The following is an 18,715-nucleotide window of genomic DNA, read 5'->3' as shown; positions in this document are numbered from 1 at the left end:
AAAATACAAAGCGAAAAACTTAAACAATTCAAAAAAATACTGTCCGGATATGATTACTTACTTTAGTAAGACAGTGGTTTCATATGGTCTCCACTCAGATACAAAAAGGTCATTAAGGCTCTAAGGAGCTGGTGTATCATTTAAATATGTTGAAAAATGCGCCAAACAAACTGTCCATCATGACTAGGGGGTGTGGCTATTATTTATTGTTTTTAGCCCCTGAGGCAGCCCCAAGCGGGGCGAAACTCGGCCTGAGTCGGGCACATGTACAAAATGTATGCCTCCATTCAAATAAAGCTCATACTTGGACTACCTTTGGCATCTAATCCACATTGTTCCCCACTTATCTGATCCATCGGGGATTCAACATCAGGGCCTGGTCCAGAGGCTGGGTCCTGATCTCTGGGCCTCAGCCTAGACTTAGACCAAAGCCCGGTCCAGGCCCAACAACAGGGCCCAGCCAAGGCTAAAGGGCTGCGTCCAGCCTATGTCGAGGCTTTGGGACCAGGCCTCCAAGCCGTCGTCATTTCCCTTTTTTCTTCCACTTTCATGAAGTTTTTAAAAAAATGTTTAATTCATTTTTTTTTTTAAACTAAAGAAATGAAATAAACATTAAACGAAACAAAATTCATGGGAACCCCCAAAAACAAAACAAAAAATTAAATGCATTTTTTACTCTTATAACATCCCTGTTTGGAGATTAGGAATGTGCATTCCTTTGAAACAAAATAGGAAATGTCAACATTTCATTTCAAAATGTTTTCGAAATGGAACAAAAGAAAAATCAATATTATTTCGTTGATTTTACTTTTGTTCTGTTTTGAAAAATAAAAAAAAGGAAAAATCCCTACGATGCTGACACAAGGCTTCCTCGGACCTATCCGAGGCTGCCTCGGGGTCAACCTGGGAACTCCAATCCCCCACCCCAAAACAAAAAAGGTACTGGGGGTCCAGGAACCTCCCAAGCACCCACTACTCCTTCTGTGGGGATCCTGAGGGGCAGGAGGGATGCGGATTGGAGCATTATATTTGCAGAAGTGGTTAGAAGAAGAAAGATTCTGGATTCTGTTCAAGATGTGCTCCCTAGATAAATGGCAATAGAACCCATGAGAGAGAAGGAGACACTGGACCTGGTACTTACAAATGAGGAAAGTATTTTTAATGTCCAGGTAGGTGGTCACCTGAGCTTCAATAATCATCAGACAGTATAGTTTATTATAAGAGAAAAGGCAGAGAAGGGCCAGAAAAGGTAGGGTCCAGAATGTCAAGAGTACTGACTTTTTTAAACTGGTGGAGAACCTTAAGGGGGAAGTGGTAGGGTGGTAAAATCTTTGTGCAGTAGAAGAATAATGGACTTAACTAAAAAATGCTATAATAAGGGCTCTAAATATTTATGTTAGGAAAATAAATACATTTAAGAGATATAAAGAGACAGCATGACTTTCAAAGGAGGTGACAAAGAATAAGGAACGAAAAATTAGCATTCAAAAAGTATAAGGGATCTCTGAAAGACGCAGGCAGGAAAGAATATCTGGATAAACAGTGAGAAGCAGGGAAAGTAGTCAAAATAAGAACATAAGAACATGCCATACTGTTGCGGTTCTGGTCGCGAGCAGACCCTTACCTCTGGGCTCCTGGACCTGTTCCCACTTCTGGAGGCCTGGTTTGTGGCCTGTTCGGCGGCGTCCCCACGGGGGGCTGCGCCGCCGAGAGGCTTCCCATGGATCCCCTGCTGCTAGGTAGGCGCGCGCGCGTCACTTGGGCGCTTTTCTAGGCCGTTTCCCGCCAGGGGTGACTCCGCCCAGTTCCTGACATCGGACGCCGCGGCCTTGATAAGCCGGCCGCGGACACTCAGTCTTTGCCTTGCAATGGGTTTACCTCCTGGTTCCCTGTTGCATCGTGCCCCAGAGCGAGCTGCCTTGGTACTCGCTCCGTTCTTGCTACAGTACCTGCTTGGTTCCTGCTTGCCTGCTACCGTACCTGCTTGGTTCCTACTTACCTGCTACAGTACCTGCTTGGTTCCTGCTTACCGGCTACAGTACCTGCTTGATTCCTGCTTGCCTGCTACAGTACCTGCCTGGTTCCAGTACCCGAGTCTTGCTACAGTTCCTGCCTGGTTCCAGTACCTGAGTCCTGTTACAGTACCTGTCTACTGTTCTAGTCTGGTTCCAGTTCTCAGTCCTGATCAACAACCCGCCTAAGTCCCAGTGGCTGGGCTCCTACGGGCTCCTCCCGGGGGAGTAGCAGCTTCCAGGGTGAAGAGCACCTCTACGTCCTGCCTGAACATCTGCCTCCCGGCCTGCCACATACTAGAGACATTGAACCTCTTTTCCAGTCTCCTGCAGGTCGGCGCAAGGGTCCACTAAATTGAGACTCCATAACAATACTGGGTCAGACCAAAGGTCCATCAAGCCCAGCATCCTGTGTCCAACAGTGGCCAATTCAAGTCACAAGCACCTGACAAGTACCCAAACATTAAATAGATCCTTATTAATAGCAGTTTATGGACTTCTCCTCCAGGAACTTATCCAAACCTTTGTAAACCCAGATACATTAGCTGCTGTAACCACATCCTCTGGCATTGAATTCCAGAGATTAATTGTGCATTGAGTGAAAAAGAATTTTCTCTGATTAGTTTTAAATGAGTTACTTGCTAACTTTATGGTGTGCCCCTTGGTCCTTCTATTATCTAAAAGAGTAAATAATTGATTCACAATTACCCGTTCAAGTCCTTTCATGATTTTACAGACCTCCATCATATCCCTCCCTGGCAGTCTCCCCTCCAAGTTGAACAGTCCTAACATATTTAGACTTTCCTCATAGGGGAGCCATTCCATCCCCTTATCATTTTGTCTGCCCTTCTCTGCAAATGTGTGAAGAGAAGAATAAATTGCGGTGGCAGTGAAACAAGATGACTCAAAGTTTTTCAGATGTGTCAGTGAAAAGAAGAAGAGTAGAAATTGTATTGTAAGATTGAGAGGAAAATAATTTTGGAGGATCAGCAAGAAAGAGCAGAAATGTATTTATTTATCAATTCTTATGTTTTGCTATACAAAAATGTTTTGGTCAAAGCAGAGAACAATATATTAAAAATCAAATTATAACAATACAAAATATAAAAATACCAAAATAAATCACATAAAATAATAAAAATAGTTTATCTAATAGAAGTAATACTGTATATCTTTCATCAATGCTAAAAAACAAACAAACTTGAGAAAACCAGCTGGATGCAGGATCTGAGAGAGTATGAGAGTGATATTCAGAGACTTGGTGAACAGGTAAGCTCTCTGAATAAGCTTTTCTTAGATAATCAACAAAATGCAGCTATTTACATATTCTGCTGAATATACAAGGGTAAAGTAAAGTATTAGTTATCCAGATATAGTTATCCAGATAACTTTAGAACTGCTCTCTGGCACAACCAGATTTACTCAGTTAATGCTGAATATTGGTGTTATCAGGCTAAATTATTTAGATAAGTTAGCCCCATACCGGAACACCTCCAATTTCTCCAGATACGTTTTATTCATGTAAAAAACGTACCCAGATAAATCAGCAGTAAATCCCGTGGTTTGTCCGACTAGGTCCCAAACTTTGAACTTAGCTGGACAAACCTTTTGAATATGGACGTCTATATTTATTTTTATTTTATTTATTTAAAGTCTCTTCTATACCGATATCCGTTCGCACATCGCATCGGTTCACAAAGAACAAGAACTTTTGGGCGGAGCCCTTACATATAACAGAAAAATACAATTAACTTTTGGGCGGAGCCCTTACATATAACCGAATAAATACACTAAACAGGGGGAGGGATAATACTGGCTAGGTAAAGCAATATCAATAAATGAGTAAATAGATACCATTTCTAGCAAAGGGAGATTGTTTCAAACTAAAATAAAAACCAAATCTGGTCAATTTACTTGAAGAATTAGATCCATGGTGTGCACTGGATAAGGTATAGTCAGGTTTCAGCAAAGATTTGATTCTGTCCCATATAACAGCTCATAAATATACTGAGCAGCCTGGGGTGGGCTCCATTAGAAATGGAGTCAGTGATAGACAACCAAGGTTAGTGGTAAATAGAATTCACTCTGAGGAAAGAAATGGGAATTATCATTGCTCTCTGCTTCAATGGCAGGGGGAAAAGAAGAAAAGGGGAATTGGATTCAGACAGCAACCAACAGGACACCTGACTTTTATGATCTGGGGAAATAAATAAGCGTGAAGGTAACTTGCTGATGCGGCTGTTACTATCCTTAACCAATAAGCCTGATACTTTTGATGCAACTCCAACATTGCTCTCTGCTTCAAAGGCAAGAGATAACAGGGAATTGGACTCAGACAGCAATAAACAAGGGCCCTGACTTTTATGGTCTGGGAAACTAAGTATGGGGTGACCTGTACGGCGTGACAGATACTATCATAAGCTTGCTAGGTAGACTGGATGGACCGTTTAGTCATTTTCTGCTGTCATTTCTACTTTCCTATGTTTCTATATAGTGGAGTCCCTTTAGGAATCTGTCCTGGGACTAATTCTGTTCAGTATCTTTGTGAGCAATATTTCAGAGAGGTTGGAAGAAAAGTCTGACTTTTTTTGCAGACGATACCAAGTTTTACAACAGAATAGACACCCCTGAGGGAATACAGATATTGATGAGAAATGATCTAAGAAAGCTTGAGGATCAGTTGAGTGATAATTCCTCTGTAGACCTTGCATCATTTTGGTAACTTTGTTCCAGACTGTCTCCAACTTGCTATACCTTTTTGGGGGTGCAGCCTCCAGAACTAGTCACCATATTCTAGGTAAGATCTTACCAATCACCTCACCTAGAATATGGTCCAATCCTGGGAGCTGTATTTCTGAAATAATATCGACAGGGCAGCCATATAAAATGAGATATAAGGACTTAAATAGGCATAATGAAAGGATAGATAGTGGGAGAAGATACAGTCATTCAAATACCTCAAAGATAAGAAGCAAAACTTATTCTGAGAAAATAATGGTCTAGAATAAGAGGTCACAGTATGAAAGTCTACAGGGCTAGACTCAGGAACAACACTAGAAAATGTTTTTTTTTTTATAAATAAGGTGGTGAATGTATGGAATGGGCTCACAGCAGAGAAGGTGGAGATAAAAAAAGTAACAAAATTTAAACTAGTATGGGATAAACTGAAGAGATCCCTAGCTGCAAGCAAGTGAGGTAAACCTGAAATCAATTGGGGTCTGTGGTAATGCATCGGGAATGAAACCGGGCAGACTAGGTGGGTCCATGGCCTTTATCTGCTGTAATATTTTATATTGCTCCTCTTTCTTTCTTCTCCCTGTCTCGCTCAGCTCTGTCAGGCTGGCAGTGAGGGAACTTGGTGAAAGTGTGTGCTCTTTCAGTTCCCCTGCCCTGCATGCTTCCTGCTTCAGCAAAGAAGGGAGGGGGGAGAAGCCTTGGGTCCTGGGGTTACATCCTCCGAATGTGCTCCCATGGTGCCTTCCTGCCGTCTGTCTGCATATTCATTTATTTCATTTTTTGTGACCTACCTTGGACATAAGGCTATAAAAGTGGGATATTAAGTGAACCTCTCAGATACATCCAGAAATAAAGGGAAATGGGAGTCTGTCAGCCCTGATGCTCCTCACTGGTACAATGGAGTTCCCTGGCTAGTGTCACTCCTCTTCCTCATCGAGTGGGGAGAGCAAATCCAGTACAGTAGATTAATGTTCCGCCCCAATTCAAGTGTGGAGGAGGAAAGTGAAGACAGAGAGAGAGAGAGACAGCTTGAAAACCACACAAGTGTGTGCGTTTCAGGCATGGTCAGTTACACCGCAGCTCATGCTCTCCGTTTGTAATTCTATATTTTCCCTCCACGTGTCTCAGGCCAGTATGCTGGCAGTATGTAGCTACTAGAAGTCAGAACTGGCCCATGAAATTTCGGTGGAATGTCATAGCAGCGCTGACTTCAATCCAACACGGCCATGGCAACCTCCGGGACACCGGGGGAGAGCTGGCACTTTTAAGGGACCAGGGCCACAGATCTAGTGCAAGCTTTAGTGTGCAGATGTGACACTGGCCATAGCTCTGACAGCGGCTTATATTTCTTTTACTTTGCTACTAATCCAGTGACACTGTATGCTTACTCTGAATTTTTGTGATAAATATGAGGAAAAATCTGAACTGCATAAATGTCATGAACTTTATGAGACGGCATGTATTGTGTGGTTCCTGCTTGTTTTCTGTTCTTTTAATATTTCTTATAAAAATAAACTACTTGGGAAAAATAATCAAGCGAGAAATGATGTTATCCAAGCAAATCAGCATTCTGGATATGAAGCTGTGAGAAGTGAAACAATCAGCCCTACATGAGCAGCTTCAAAAAGGATATAACAAAACTGTAATTGGTGAGTAAGGATTAGAGATGAGACTGCATGTTTATTCTAGATCAATATGTCTAATATTTAGACAGGCTCTCCTCAGATTAAATACTGGCTTTATCACTATGTGTCAAATGCAAAACAAAGGGGGGTTTCATTGCTGAATCAGAAGAACAATGTTGTATGTGAAATGCAATATTCAGTCAGTGCTTGAGAAGCTTGCAGCGATGGCTAAATAAAAACTAAGGGGTAGGTTTTAAAAGGTTGCGCGCGGGCGTACATGTGCGCGCGCTACCCGGCGCGTGCACATGTACGCCCGATTTAATAACTTGCGCGGCGCGCACAAGGGGATGCACAATTGTGCACCTTGCGCGCGCCGAGCCGCGCAGCCTTCCCCTGTTCCCCCTAACCTGACCTTCCCACCCCTTCCTCTAACCTTCCCCCCCACCAGCCCTACTCTAACCCCCCCCAAAATGTTTGCTTTACTGCCGGCGCACGATCCCTGGCACAGCAGCAAATGGCCGCTGTGCCGGGAGCCGCTGACCCCACCCTGCCCCCTCCCCGTACCTTTTTGCAAGCCCCGGGACTTACGCGTGTACCGGGGCTTTACGCGCCGCCAGGCCTTTTTAAAATAGGCCCAGCGCACGTAACCCTTTTAAAATCCAGCCCTAAGGTTTCTAGTTTGCAATTTTATATCTATAGCACTATGCAGAGATTACTGCTAAGAAAAAAGTACGTAAATACGTTTCAGCGACTGGTTGGCTTGAAGTTTGTATGGTGCTCAAATCAACCAACATGGGATATTTTAGAGAGAAATCCCTTTAAAACTGGATTTTTATATATGAAATAATCATTTAGGGGCACCATTGAAAATATTTATATGTACATTTTCAAGAAGTTTCCATGTGCAAAATTGGAAGTAACACGTGTAAATATCATGCACATGTGTAAGCAGTCTTTTGCAAGAGCTAGACGTAAACATGTATTAGGAGTGTCGCATGTACATATGAAAGGGAAAAAAGGGGAGTTTAGGCATGTTCCAGGACAGGCTTCAGAAGTTCGCATTCTGTAGGAAGCGTGCATGCATACATTACCAAACTTATCTTTATGTTTTTATTCCTGATAATCAAGTCATGGAAGCAAAATTGCACTTGTCTTTTGTCTGCAGTTTTTGGGAAGGAGGTCTGGGTTAAGTGGTAGTGAGGGGGATCAGGGTAAAGTGCTGGAAGGTCTGGGAGAGCTGGTGGAGATCTCGGCAAGCTGGTGATTGCAAGTATGTGCACATGTAAGTATTTTCTTACAGAGAACATGCGCATTCTTTATAAAATTCATGCTTCCACATATAACTCAGGGTTATCATACACACATTATATTACATGTGTAAAGAATATGGGGCAGATTTTCAAAAGCCTTACATGCGTAAATCCATAGGTGGGGTTATGCGTGCCTATTTTAGAAAGGCCCGGTGATGCGCGTAAAGCCCCCGGGACGTGCATATGTCCCGGGGCTTTGAAAAAGGGGCAGGGTGCGGCGGGGCAGGGTCAGAGGCAGGCGCAACAGGTAGGACAAAGATCCGTGTGTGGGGGGGTCTAGATTAGGGCTAGGGGCGGGAGGGTTAGGGGAAGAGGAAGGGAGGTTAGGCTAGGGGGTTGGAAGTTCGGAGAGGCCTGGGAGGGAACGGGGGAAGGCTGCGGGTGTTGGCGCACGCAATTATGCACCCCCTTGTGTGCACGCTAGTTTTGAAAATCTACCCCTATATCTGTGCACTTTTATAAAATGGGCAGAAAAAGTATGCATATCCCTGCCTTACAGATATACTCATGTACTGAAACATAACGTGCATACTTTCAAGGTAGGAATAGGTGGCATTTTATAAACTGTGCAGCTCCCACCACCCTAATTTACAAAATACTGCTGTAACCTTAAATGCACTGACTTACGCATATTAAAAATTACCCCTCATTATGTTTCCAAACTATCATGCTACTTAGACACACATATAGGCCGATTTTATGTTCGTAACCACTTCGTAGCACTTTGAAAGCTACCCCCTTTATGCAAAAGATGCCTTTGAAAATCGTCCGCCCTTCTCCCCCGCCCCAGTGGAGTTAAAAGTAGCTGTGGGCTTGCAAGCTCCACAGAAAAATCAAACATTTGAAATAGTTTGTCTCTGAGGTCACCAGTGTATACAGCAATGCTATAGGTGTTTTTTCATTGATGCTGAATGAGAACGTAAAAGACTTAAATAATAGCACATACGTTGGTACCATGGTGCCGTTTAAGAAAAATGGACTGCACTGAGTTTTATGCTAAGCTCGTCTTAGTATAACAGGCAGAATTTCTCTAAACGTAGGAACTATTGTTTAGGCAAAGATGCAGTGTACATTGGTAATACAGGGTCATCCACATGCTCCAGTTTAATAGACATAGAGCATGCTTTCAGATTTCAGTGCTTGCAAATGCATACTTACTTGTCCAGTGTGCTCAGTTTCATCTTTATTAATGAGGTACATCACAAAAAACCTGTAGAGACAAAGATTTGTATTACAAACAAGCAGTAATGAAATATCACTTCATTAAAGATAAGCTAATATTTCATTCAAGGATGTATTCATCCGTACATTGCTCACCAGTTAAATGTAGTAAGGCCACCTAGGTCTGGAATACTGTAGTTCTCCCTAACTGCCAGATATACTATATGCTGTGTTATAATAATATTTAAACTTATTTTTGAAGCACTTCTCGCTATGAGCGCCGCCACACAATGGTGGTAAGTATTCAGGCACAGTAAGTCCTTGCCACAAAGACGTTTACAATCTTAAGTGGGTAATGGGAGATAAAGTGACTTGCCCAAGGGAACAAGAGAGAGTGTCAGTGGCAGCAGTGGGATTTGAACCCTGGTTTCTCAAAATGATGCTGGGGCCTGTTACCAACCCAACAGTGCTATAAGAACCGTATATACTCGTGTATAAGTAAAAACAAATTGTACTCTTGAAAACGGTCCTTAAAATCTCATTCTTATCCATGGGTCATTCTACATAGTGCTGGTACAATGGCATTTGGAGTTGCCCAGGCACATCCTCCCCCTTCCCAAGCCAGGGTCTGATTGGTGCACTTAGAACCAAGTGGTTCAAAGCGCACCGCTGGGACCCCCGCGGGGAAGGAGGGGGGACGTGCCTAAAGGACCACAAATTCATCGTTGTCCTCATAGCAGCAGCGAGGGATACAGAGGAATTGTTGGGGACAAGTTGTCTTACCGCTACACTGGGAGACCGCGGGGGAGGAGGAAGGATGTTCCTGAATAAGTGCCATCATTGTCCAGATAGCAGAGGGTGAGTTATGGAATCAGGAAGGATTCAAACAGGAGGGACAGCCATGGGGGAAGGAGGGAAGGATTCAGACACAGCAGGGACTTTTTCTTAAGTTGTTAAATGATGTTTCTTATCAGACACTTTATTCTGCTTTTAAAGAATAAATAAAAGGATTTTCTTAAGCTATCAGTTTGTTTTTTAGCATGATTTCACCATTTTATAAGCCCCCTAGGTTTTACCCTCTACTTTTTCATAGGTGACAGATAAATCTTGATTTTGGGGTCCAAAAATACCCTCGACTTATACTTGAGATTGACTTATAAGCCATTATATATGGTACTCTTTATTCCTATATACACTGGGGTCAATTTTCAAAAGCTTAAGTAAGTAAAAAAGGGAGTTATCTATGTAAAATAGGGAATTAAAAGTGTACTTTGGCTGTATGTATGTAAATGGATTTCCAGCAATATAAAAATATTTGCATAATTTCATGACACGAATAAACTTAATTGCACAAGAAAATGAGACAGTTCAGGGCCATATTACGAATTTACGTATAAAACTTTTATTTAAAAAAATAATGAATGTAAATGGCATGCCATTAACATGCAACACTTTATGCCCTATTTTAAAAAGAGTTGCATGCCTATAATTAGCTACACCACAACCCGATTTTCAAATTCAACTGAAGTACTTGCTTTGTGCTTCAAAACTGGGCTGTTTTATGCACGTTTGAAATTATGTGCATGGCACTGCAGGAACTACAGTACAAAAACCCTGCTCCCTTCTCAGGAAGATGTGTGAGCTATATTAGATAAGGGAGATCACTCTCCTCCAGAGAAATTGTACATCACTAATTTTATGTAAATTATTCTGTATAAATGCTGTTAATCCCTTTTGCTTGAGTTTCTCTCCTTCTGAGACACACTGGGAGGGCTCATCTCATCCCTTCAACACCAGGCAAAGAAATAGCAAAAAAGCCATCCCGTCCTCCTCTATCCTCCTTTTGAAGGCAATATTTTAGCCAGGTAAACTGGCCTGGAGGAAACTTGCCCTCCTCTGTTTGGCTAGTAGAAGTATGCATGGGCTTCTGAGGCACACAGAATTTCTAGTCTTGGTTTTAGGTTTTTATCTTGTTGTATTGCATATTTTTCAATGCTGTTCCTCGCTTAAGAGTGTCTTGGTATATTAGCAAGGCGGACATATGGAAAAATAAAAAAATAACAACTTTTAGCAGAGTTGAAAAGAAGCATTCCAAGGGGTAGGGATGGGTGTGAGGTATTTAGGTCGGAGGAAGAAAATAGTGTGTATCAGTTCGCTTTCCAAATGGGTGGGTGCTATTTTACTCTCCTCTCCCCCTTCCCCCCCCCTCCCCCACTTGGCTTTCCGCACAAATAGCAGGCGCAAAGCTGGTGCAGCCTTGTATGTGCTCGGACTTCGCGGTGGCAAATTTTCAAAGAGAAGTCAGATGGCCGGCTTCTCTTTGACAAAGAGCTGCAAGGTAGGAACGTCAAAGAGCAGCCGTGCTTTGCCAATAGGTAGCCTATGGAAAGCTGACCCCCTATATTTCCCCATCAAATTGTTTGCCCTTTCTTCCATGCTACTGGCGGAGAGGCTGGGTTGACGTCACCGACGACTGGACGGCTTCACAGCAGACATACTTACAGATAGTTGGCTAAGTTGTGTTCCTGCAAGGTGTGTGTTTCGAAGCCGTGAGGCACTGTATCGAAGTAATCGTTCCCTATTCCACAGATGAAACACTTAGTCTGGAAAAAAAAAAAAAAAAGGAATAAAACCGAAATAGTCACAGACTTGATCCTCCTTATAACTAAAACAGTGCTATTGTTTTTAAGCTTTCCATCATTTGTTTGCAAATTTCCCCTGTGTTGTACTGTGCATCATAAACAAACTCTCTGGTAGAAAACTGTGTTTTGCAGGTTGAGCTGTGATGCCCTGTCTAACTTCACAAATATAAATCCTCTTGTTGTCACAATAACCCCTTGCTGTATACATAAAACACAATTTCTTTGGCCGCAATATTTAAATACAAAAACACATTAAGAGTTGGAGCTTCTTAAATATAAAATGTATTAAAAAAAAGAGAGGGAGTAAAAAAGCAGGGCGTCTACAAAATTTCTTTTGCACATGGTAATGTCCATTTGAATCTAAGGGTGGTCACTGTAGTCCATGGCTATTCTACGCTCCAGCGTAGTCAGGCTATTGCTTACTCAGCTGAAACCAAATAAAATAGTTGATTAGGGTTTTTCAACTGTCCAGATATTCTCCAGACAGGACAAAATTTAAAAGTAGCGTCCGAAAGCCAGTCAGAGGGCTAAAATGTCTGGAAATTGTCCGGATTTGAATCCTCCAGTTCAGTGCATCATCTCTGCTGTCAGTGGCAACCGCATCTCCTTACCTAGCACTGAGCTTCCCAATGCCTGCGTTGCGATAGGCTCCCTCTCTCCCCTGGGCCGTCACATGACCCAAAGAGCAGGCCCGGAGCACCTGCTGCACACGGCAGGATCTGCATGGAAAAGAAGCGGGAGGACCTACTGCTGCCTTTGCTGATGAAGAGTGGAGGTCCAGGGTTGCTGCACCACCATTCCCGCAGACAGAGGACGCGGCCCAGAACTCTCGACTGATGGAGGAAAGAGGCCCACGACACCTGCTGCTGTGCCGCGGACAGAGGAAGGAGGCCTATGACTGCTCATTGTTGGAGGAGGGAGGACCCAAAGTGCTGCTCCGCCACTGCAGATGGAGGAGGGAGGCCTGGGAGTGCTGCTGACAGTGGGGAACTGCTGGTATGAAAAAAAAAGATGCTAGGCTGGGGAGGGGAGATGATGCTGGTACTGAGCTGGACTGGGCTGAAGTTCAGGAGGGGGGAGGGGGAGGAAAGATAGTGCCAATACGGAGCTGGGAAGGGGAAGAGAAGATGGTACTGGTGCTGGCACTGGCCTGGGAAGGGGGTCAGGGAAAGGGAAGGCGGTGTTGGGTTGGGTTGAGGTGCAGGCAGGAGAAGGAAAGACGGTGCTGGTGCTGAGTTGGGGAGGGGACAAGGGAAGGGGAGACTATACCGGGTTGGGGAGAGAACAGAGGGAGGGGAGATGGTGCTGGGGAAAGGAGAAACGGAGACAGTGCTGGTGCTGGGGAGAGGAGAAGGGGAGACGGTGCTGGTGCTGGACTGGGGAAAGGGGAAGGAGAGATGGTGCTGATGTGGGGCTGGGGAGAGAAGGCGGCAACACGGTGTTTGTGCGGAGCTGAGGATGGTGCTGGGGCTGGGAAGATGGGCCACGCTGGGGCGAGAGCTCCTGTGTGTGTGTGTGTGTGTGTGTGTGAGGGAGGGATAGAGAGCCTGTGAGCATGAGAGCCTGTGTGTGTGTGTGTGTGTGTGTGTGTGAGGGTGAGAGTCTGTGTGTGTGTGTGTCTGTGAGCGAGAAAGAGAGAGGGAGTGTGTATGAAAGTGAAAGTGTAAGAACGTATGTGAGAGAGAGAGAATATGTATCTCTCTCTCCACAACAATCTCAGGATGAATTCAAAAGTTCCCAGGTATGCAGAGCTGGTGATAATTTTTACCCCTGTTTGTTTTAATTATTGAACTTTATTTTCTGTTTTGAAATATTTTATTGGTGATTGTTACAATTTTAAAAAATGTAATATGAGTTATTAATTATTGCATGTTATTCTATTCATCAACTGTTTTGAAATATTCTCTTCATTAGTATGGTTTCACTATTATGTTGTTCTGCGCCCCGTCCACGCCTGTCCCGCTCATGGGCCTGCTCACTTTCATGGTTCCACGGCAGGTCCCGGGTCGGCCTCCCTAGCGGCAGCTGCTAGCACTTCCAGGCCTCGGCGTCCCGCGGCGGTGGTCGCCGGGCCTTCTACTGCGCACCAGGCCTCAAGCTGGAGCTCGGCGTCTTCCACACTGTTGGCCATGCCCCTACGCGCGCACAGACTGCCCAGACTCTTGTAGGGCTAAGGGCGGGTCTTATCCCTGCGGCGCGCCCTGATTGATTCTCTGTTATAAGGAAGTCCCTGCCTGCACTTCCTTGCCTTGGCATTCGGGTCTGCTTATACTAGATTTGTCTCCACGCTTGTACTTGTTCCTGTCTTGTTCCAAGTCTCGTTCCAGGATCCTTCTGTTCCAGTTCTGTTCCTGCCTTGTTCCTGCTTCCTAGTTCCAGCGTCCTCCTATTCCCGTTTGTCTGTTCGTCTCCCCAGGTAGTACCTCCGGACTGCCTCTCTGGTACTGACCTTGGTTTGCTACTTGACCTGTCTGCTTGCCTGCCTAACTTCTGAACCCAGTCTGTTCCTCGACCTACCTGCCTGCCGCCTGCCTCCTGACTCCAGCCTGCTACTAGACTCATCTGTCTGCTGCCTGCCTCCTGACCCCAGCCTGCCTGTGACCTCGTTTGACCTCCGGTACCTGACCTCTGCTTTGTTGACCATTCCTCGGGCTGACTCCTGGACTCTGACCTCTGCCTGCTTGACCTCGTCTCTAGATTCTGGCTCTGTTCCTAGCCTTTTTATCACCTACGCTCTTCTGGTCTTCCTTATTCCACCAGACCTCCAGTCTCGAACCTGACTGTGCTCCCCTTCTGTCTGTGGACACGCCGAACTTCCACTCTCCCAAGAGACCCTGCGAGGCCCACCTAAGTCCAAGCGGCCCGGGTCCCTACAGGCTCCTCCCAGGGAGGGACCTCGGGCTTCCAGCGGTGAAGCTCTTCCTAGCCTCTATCTCCTTCCATGCTTCGCCCCCTGGGGGGCAGTTGCCTCCTGGTCCCTCCAGGAGGCGCATCTCCACTGCCACAGGACATGGATCCACCCCCGAGCGCAAAATATGTTTTATATTTTTTGGTTTGTCTGAGGTTTTGCAGAAATAATGTTCCTGTTTTTCCATTTTTGCACTGCTTGTTGCAGTTTTCAGTTCAGTTCTTATCTGAATGTTTCTATTTATACTTTATGGTATCTTTATTCTGTATTTAATGAGGGTATGTCTGCATTCTGCATGTGTGACCAAGCTGAGGTATTCAACTGGCATGCAGTTTCTATGTAGGCATCAACAGTAGCCTGGCTTGTTCTGTTCTACTAAATGGAGGTGCATTGGTATTTTAGGGCCTGGTGTAATATTTGCAGTGTTGTCTTTTCTTAGGCAGGGTTTTTACTGTTTGAGTGCTGACAGTTAGTGCTGCTTTGGTTTTGGAGGTTTACTATATTGTAATTCAATTTACTCATGGCTTTCTGGCAGCCTTTGAACGTCCTTTTCCGTGTAAAATCTATTACAATAATTGCATATGTTTGCGGAGGGCTGTAAGCTTTGCCTTGGCACCTAATGTACCAGCCCTGGGATGGCAGTGGTGGGTAAAGGGGTGTGGTATAAGGTAAAAAAGGACAAGTTTTCCTAATGGTGAAACTGCCAGTTGTTAAGTAATTGTAGTCTTCTTGACTTTTCTAATGGCATGTTATTGGTATTTTTATATTTGGGATCATTTGGTTGTACCTTGCTTTGTGCATAGTTTTCTGGTAATAAGGCGGGTAATGGCAGTTTAAAATAAACAGTCGCGTGGAAGGACAACGGTGAAAAGTTTACTATGCGCATCCAAGTGTTTGGAATTTTCACCGTTGAATGTTGGCAGCCCTATAGTTGATAAATAACATTTCACTGAATGTACTATGCATGACATGGCTGATTAGCATTTGTAATGCAATCCTTTGTCTGCTGATGGTCACTGTAAATAAACATTTCAAAGCAAACCTTGTGGTATTTAATTCAGGAAAAGTCAGCCTGGGCAACAAAATGATTAATTTTAGTCAATCTGAACACAGCATTATTTACTACAATCACAACCGGCAGAGTATTTGCAGTTAACTTCCTAACCTCTTGACATTTCTACTCATTTATCTGACCAATTGCGTTTCTATCTAACCTCTTCAAACATCACAATTCCTATACAGCATTAAATGATGAATTACTATTGGCTAGGAAGATCACTTTCTGGTAATAAGCATAAGATAATTTAATCAGCAGTTGCAATGGATTTTTCTCAACACACTCTGATGGTGCAAGAGAATGCAGAAAACCGGCTTTGACTTACCTCCATATCTTCCTTAACTTGCTCTTGCTGGTCTCTTAACTCACCAAAAGCATCAATAATTAAGCCTGATGTAAAATAAAGATAATATTTAATCTTTATCAGAACAATAGTGAAGAAACAGGTGTATATGTAGTTTTCAATTCAAAGGAGGGTTCTGCACGTTTTCCCTTACCCCTTATTCAGTAAGGGGCGGAAAACACGCGTCCAACCGCGGCACCTAATAGCGCCCTCAACATGTAATGCATGTTGATGGCCCTATTAGGTATGCGCGTGGGATACAGAAAGTAAAATGTGCAGCCAAGCCGCACATTTTACTTTCAGAAATTAGCACCGACCTTTGGGTCGGCGCTAATTTCTTCCGGCGCCGGGAAAGTGCACAGAAAAGCAGTAAAAACTGCTTTTCTGTGCACCCTCCGACTTAATATCATAGCAATATTAATATCATAGCGATATTAAGTCGGAGGTCCCGAAAAGTAAAAAAAGTAAAAAAAAAAAAAGAAAATTTTGAATTTGGCCTGCGGCTGTCGGGCCAAAAACCGGACGCTCAATTTTGCCAGCGTCCGGTTTCCGAGCCCGTGGCTGTCAGCGGGCTCGACAACCGACGCCGGCAAAATTGAGCGTCGGCTGTCAAACCTGCTGACAGCCACCGCTCCTGTCAAAAAGGAGGCACTAGGGACGCGCTAGTGTCCCTAGCGCCTCCTTTTACCCAGATCTACCGCGTCACCTAATTTAAATAGAGAATCGCGCGCACTGGCAAAGGGCCGGTGCGTGCGCCAGGAGTGCGGGCGTTCGTCCGCTCTCCCGCGGACTTTACTGTATCGGCCCAAAAGTTAGGTCCTAAATCCCTTTGAAAATTGACCTAAATTGTCTTCTTGAAGGTGAGATCATTGAAATCTAGGAGATAATTTTTAAACAGCCTGCAAAAAAAGAAATTGGCAAATACATGCCTAAGTTACACTAATTTTCAAGACAGACTTACATGCATATTTGCTTTGAAAGCAATCTCACCAAAACTACCTGCACACAATTAAAACTGCTAATGTGGATGCAGATGTGCATACTTTTGGAAATCAGAAAAAAAATACCCACAGAGATTTGCACTTGCTTTTCTGCAGTTACCTTTTCCCTTGAAAATAGGGAGGATAACTTTAAAAAGTGTACAAGTGCACCCAAAAACACATATACGGTATATCTGGGCGTGCACAAGGTTACTATTGTATTTTATAACCCGTGCATATATGATATGCACAGATTATAAAAAGCACGGACATATGCACACAAACATGCGCATGAATGTATAAAGCACGCGATGCACAAGTTTGGACTTATCTGGATAAGTAGTGGCACTTATCCGGATAAGTTATGATTTGTTTAGCTAAGTAACGAGTAAGGTACCACATTTATATGCGCAAACAGCTGATAAAATACCAGTTTACTTGTGTAAAATTTTGCCCCTCCCCTTTTTTTTACAAGCGCAGATTTACTTGTGGACCATAATTTGCATGTGTAAATAATTTACATAGACTCAGGCATACCCTATTTTACCTGCATAAGTGCTACTTTTTATGCAGGCAACGTTTGAAAATTCATCTTAAAGTGTGCAGATTTGAAAATATAATCCATGTGTGCTATTTCCCTCCCCTGATCTAAAGACATCACCAGGCCCGCCTCATTTTTACATGTCTAATAGTAGGCACATTTTTAATCCTCGGACCCCACCCATACTTTTAGCCTAGTAAGGGGCAATTTGCCTTGGTAAATCACTTCTGAAAATTGCCCTTCCTATAATCTCTTCCATCATTTACTGTACGAACTGAAATTAAAAGCAGGAGTGCAAAGGGATAGGGTGCTACCAAAATACATTTTATTGGGAGAGGGGGGGGGGGGGAGCAGTTGCGGTTTCCAACTCAACTGGAATTGGCTTCTGCTGGGGACTGTGGTTCCAGGAGACTTCGGCAGCGATCCCATGTGGCCAGATTCAGAGCGCACCTATATTCTATTCCAGAGTAAGTCTCGGTCTGTAACCTCATCTTGAGCAGGCGCACCCTGAATCCGGTCACTGGGTATTGCCATTGGGCAGTGGCCGGTACTCTCTCACCCTGGGGGGCTGTACTGACTTGGGGTGCAGAAACAGAGCTCAGGAGCTGAATCCAGAATTCCAGTACAGAAGCACACACTGCTGCCATTGGATTATCAGGTCATTCCCCTCCAGCCTACATGTTGTTTCACATTCCCGTGCTTCAGATTTTGTTCTGTGCAGTCCGCAAATGAATCTTGTCTGCACAGGCTGTTTTATTTGAGAATAGTTGACTTAAGGCTAAAGGGATGAAAACAAAAAAGGACTTAACAGGTCAGGTTTATCCCTCCCCAGTACAGGGTACATTAAAAGAGCTCCACATTCAAAATAAATTTGACACACAAAAAGGGCATTTGAAAGAAAAACGTAGCTCACTCTCAGAAAATCAACTGTTTCTCACAGCTACCATGTGAGCAGAAAATTAAATCATATGTGCAAAACAAAACATTTTCATGTTGACAGAAATTAGAATCTTGGTACCTATAGGGTTAACATCCAGGATTCATCTCTCAATAATGACCCTTACAAACAGCTGGGATTCACATGTAAACTGCTGGCAAACTCATTCATTTTCTTAAGGAATATATTAGTTGAGAATCACTGGCTTTAGCAAATGATACCTTTTTTATAGCTGATAAAAAGATGATGGAAAGGACTGCCATGTTCAGTATCAGTCCAGTTCTAATCATGGCAATGGAACCTAAAAAGTGCTGTCACTGTAATTTGCATGTCATGCTTTGGACCTGAATAACATCTGTCAGATGCAGGGAAATTAATTTTGTGGTCACCGCTGAGCTCCGTCTCAACAGCATAAAGGAATGTCTGCATTATAATGAATAGCTTTTGGTTATACACGTATCCA

The 18,715-nt window shown here is 43.8% G+C and overlaps 1 protein-coding gene across 1 annotated transcript in view; it reads right to left on the bottom strand.

Annotated features, from left to right (window-relative positions):
• The window catches only part of RYR2 (ryanodine receptor 2), a 1,771,220-nt gene that overhangs the window by 19,309 nt on the left and 1,733,196 nt on the right, over nt 1-18,715 (bottom strand). Inside the window, 3 exon segments of the mRNA XM_029593907.1 lie at nt 8,842-8,893; nt 11,347-11,447; nt 15,777-15,841. Of these exon segments, the coding sequence (XP_029449767.1) occupies nt 8,842-8,893; nt 11,347-11,447; nt 15,777-15,841 (218 nt within the window).

This window comes from Rhinatrema bivittatum, chromosome 3 (genome assembly GCF_901001135.1).
Source record: "Rhinatrema bivittatum chromosome 3, aRhiBiv1.1, whole genome shotgun sequence".
NCBI classification, from domain to species: Eukaryota; Metazoa; Chordata; class Amphibia; order Gymnophiona; family Rhinatrematidae; genus Rhinatrema; species Rhinatrema bivittatum.
The sequence above is the reverse complement of the archived record's forward strand: the minus strand, read 5'-3'. Positions and strand labels throughout refer to the sequence as shown.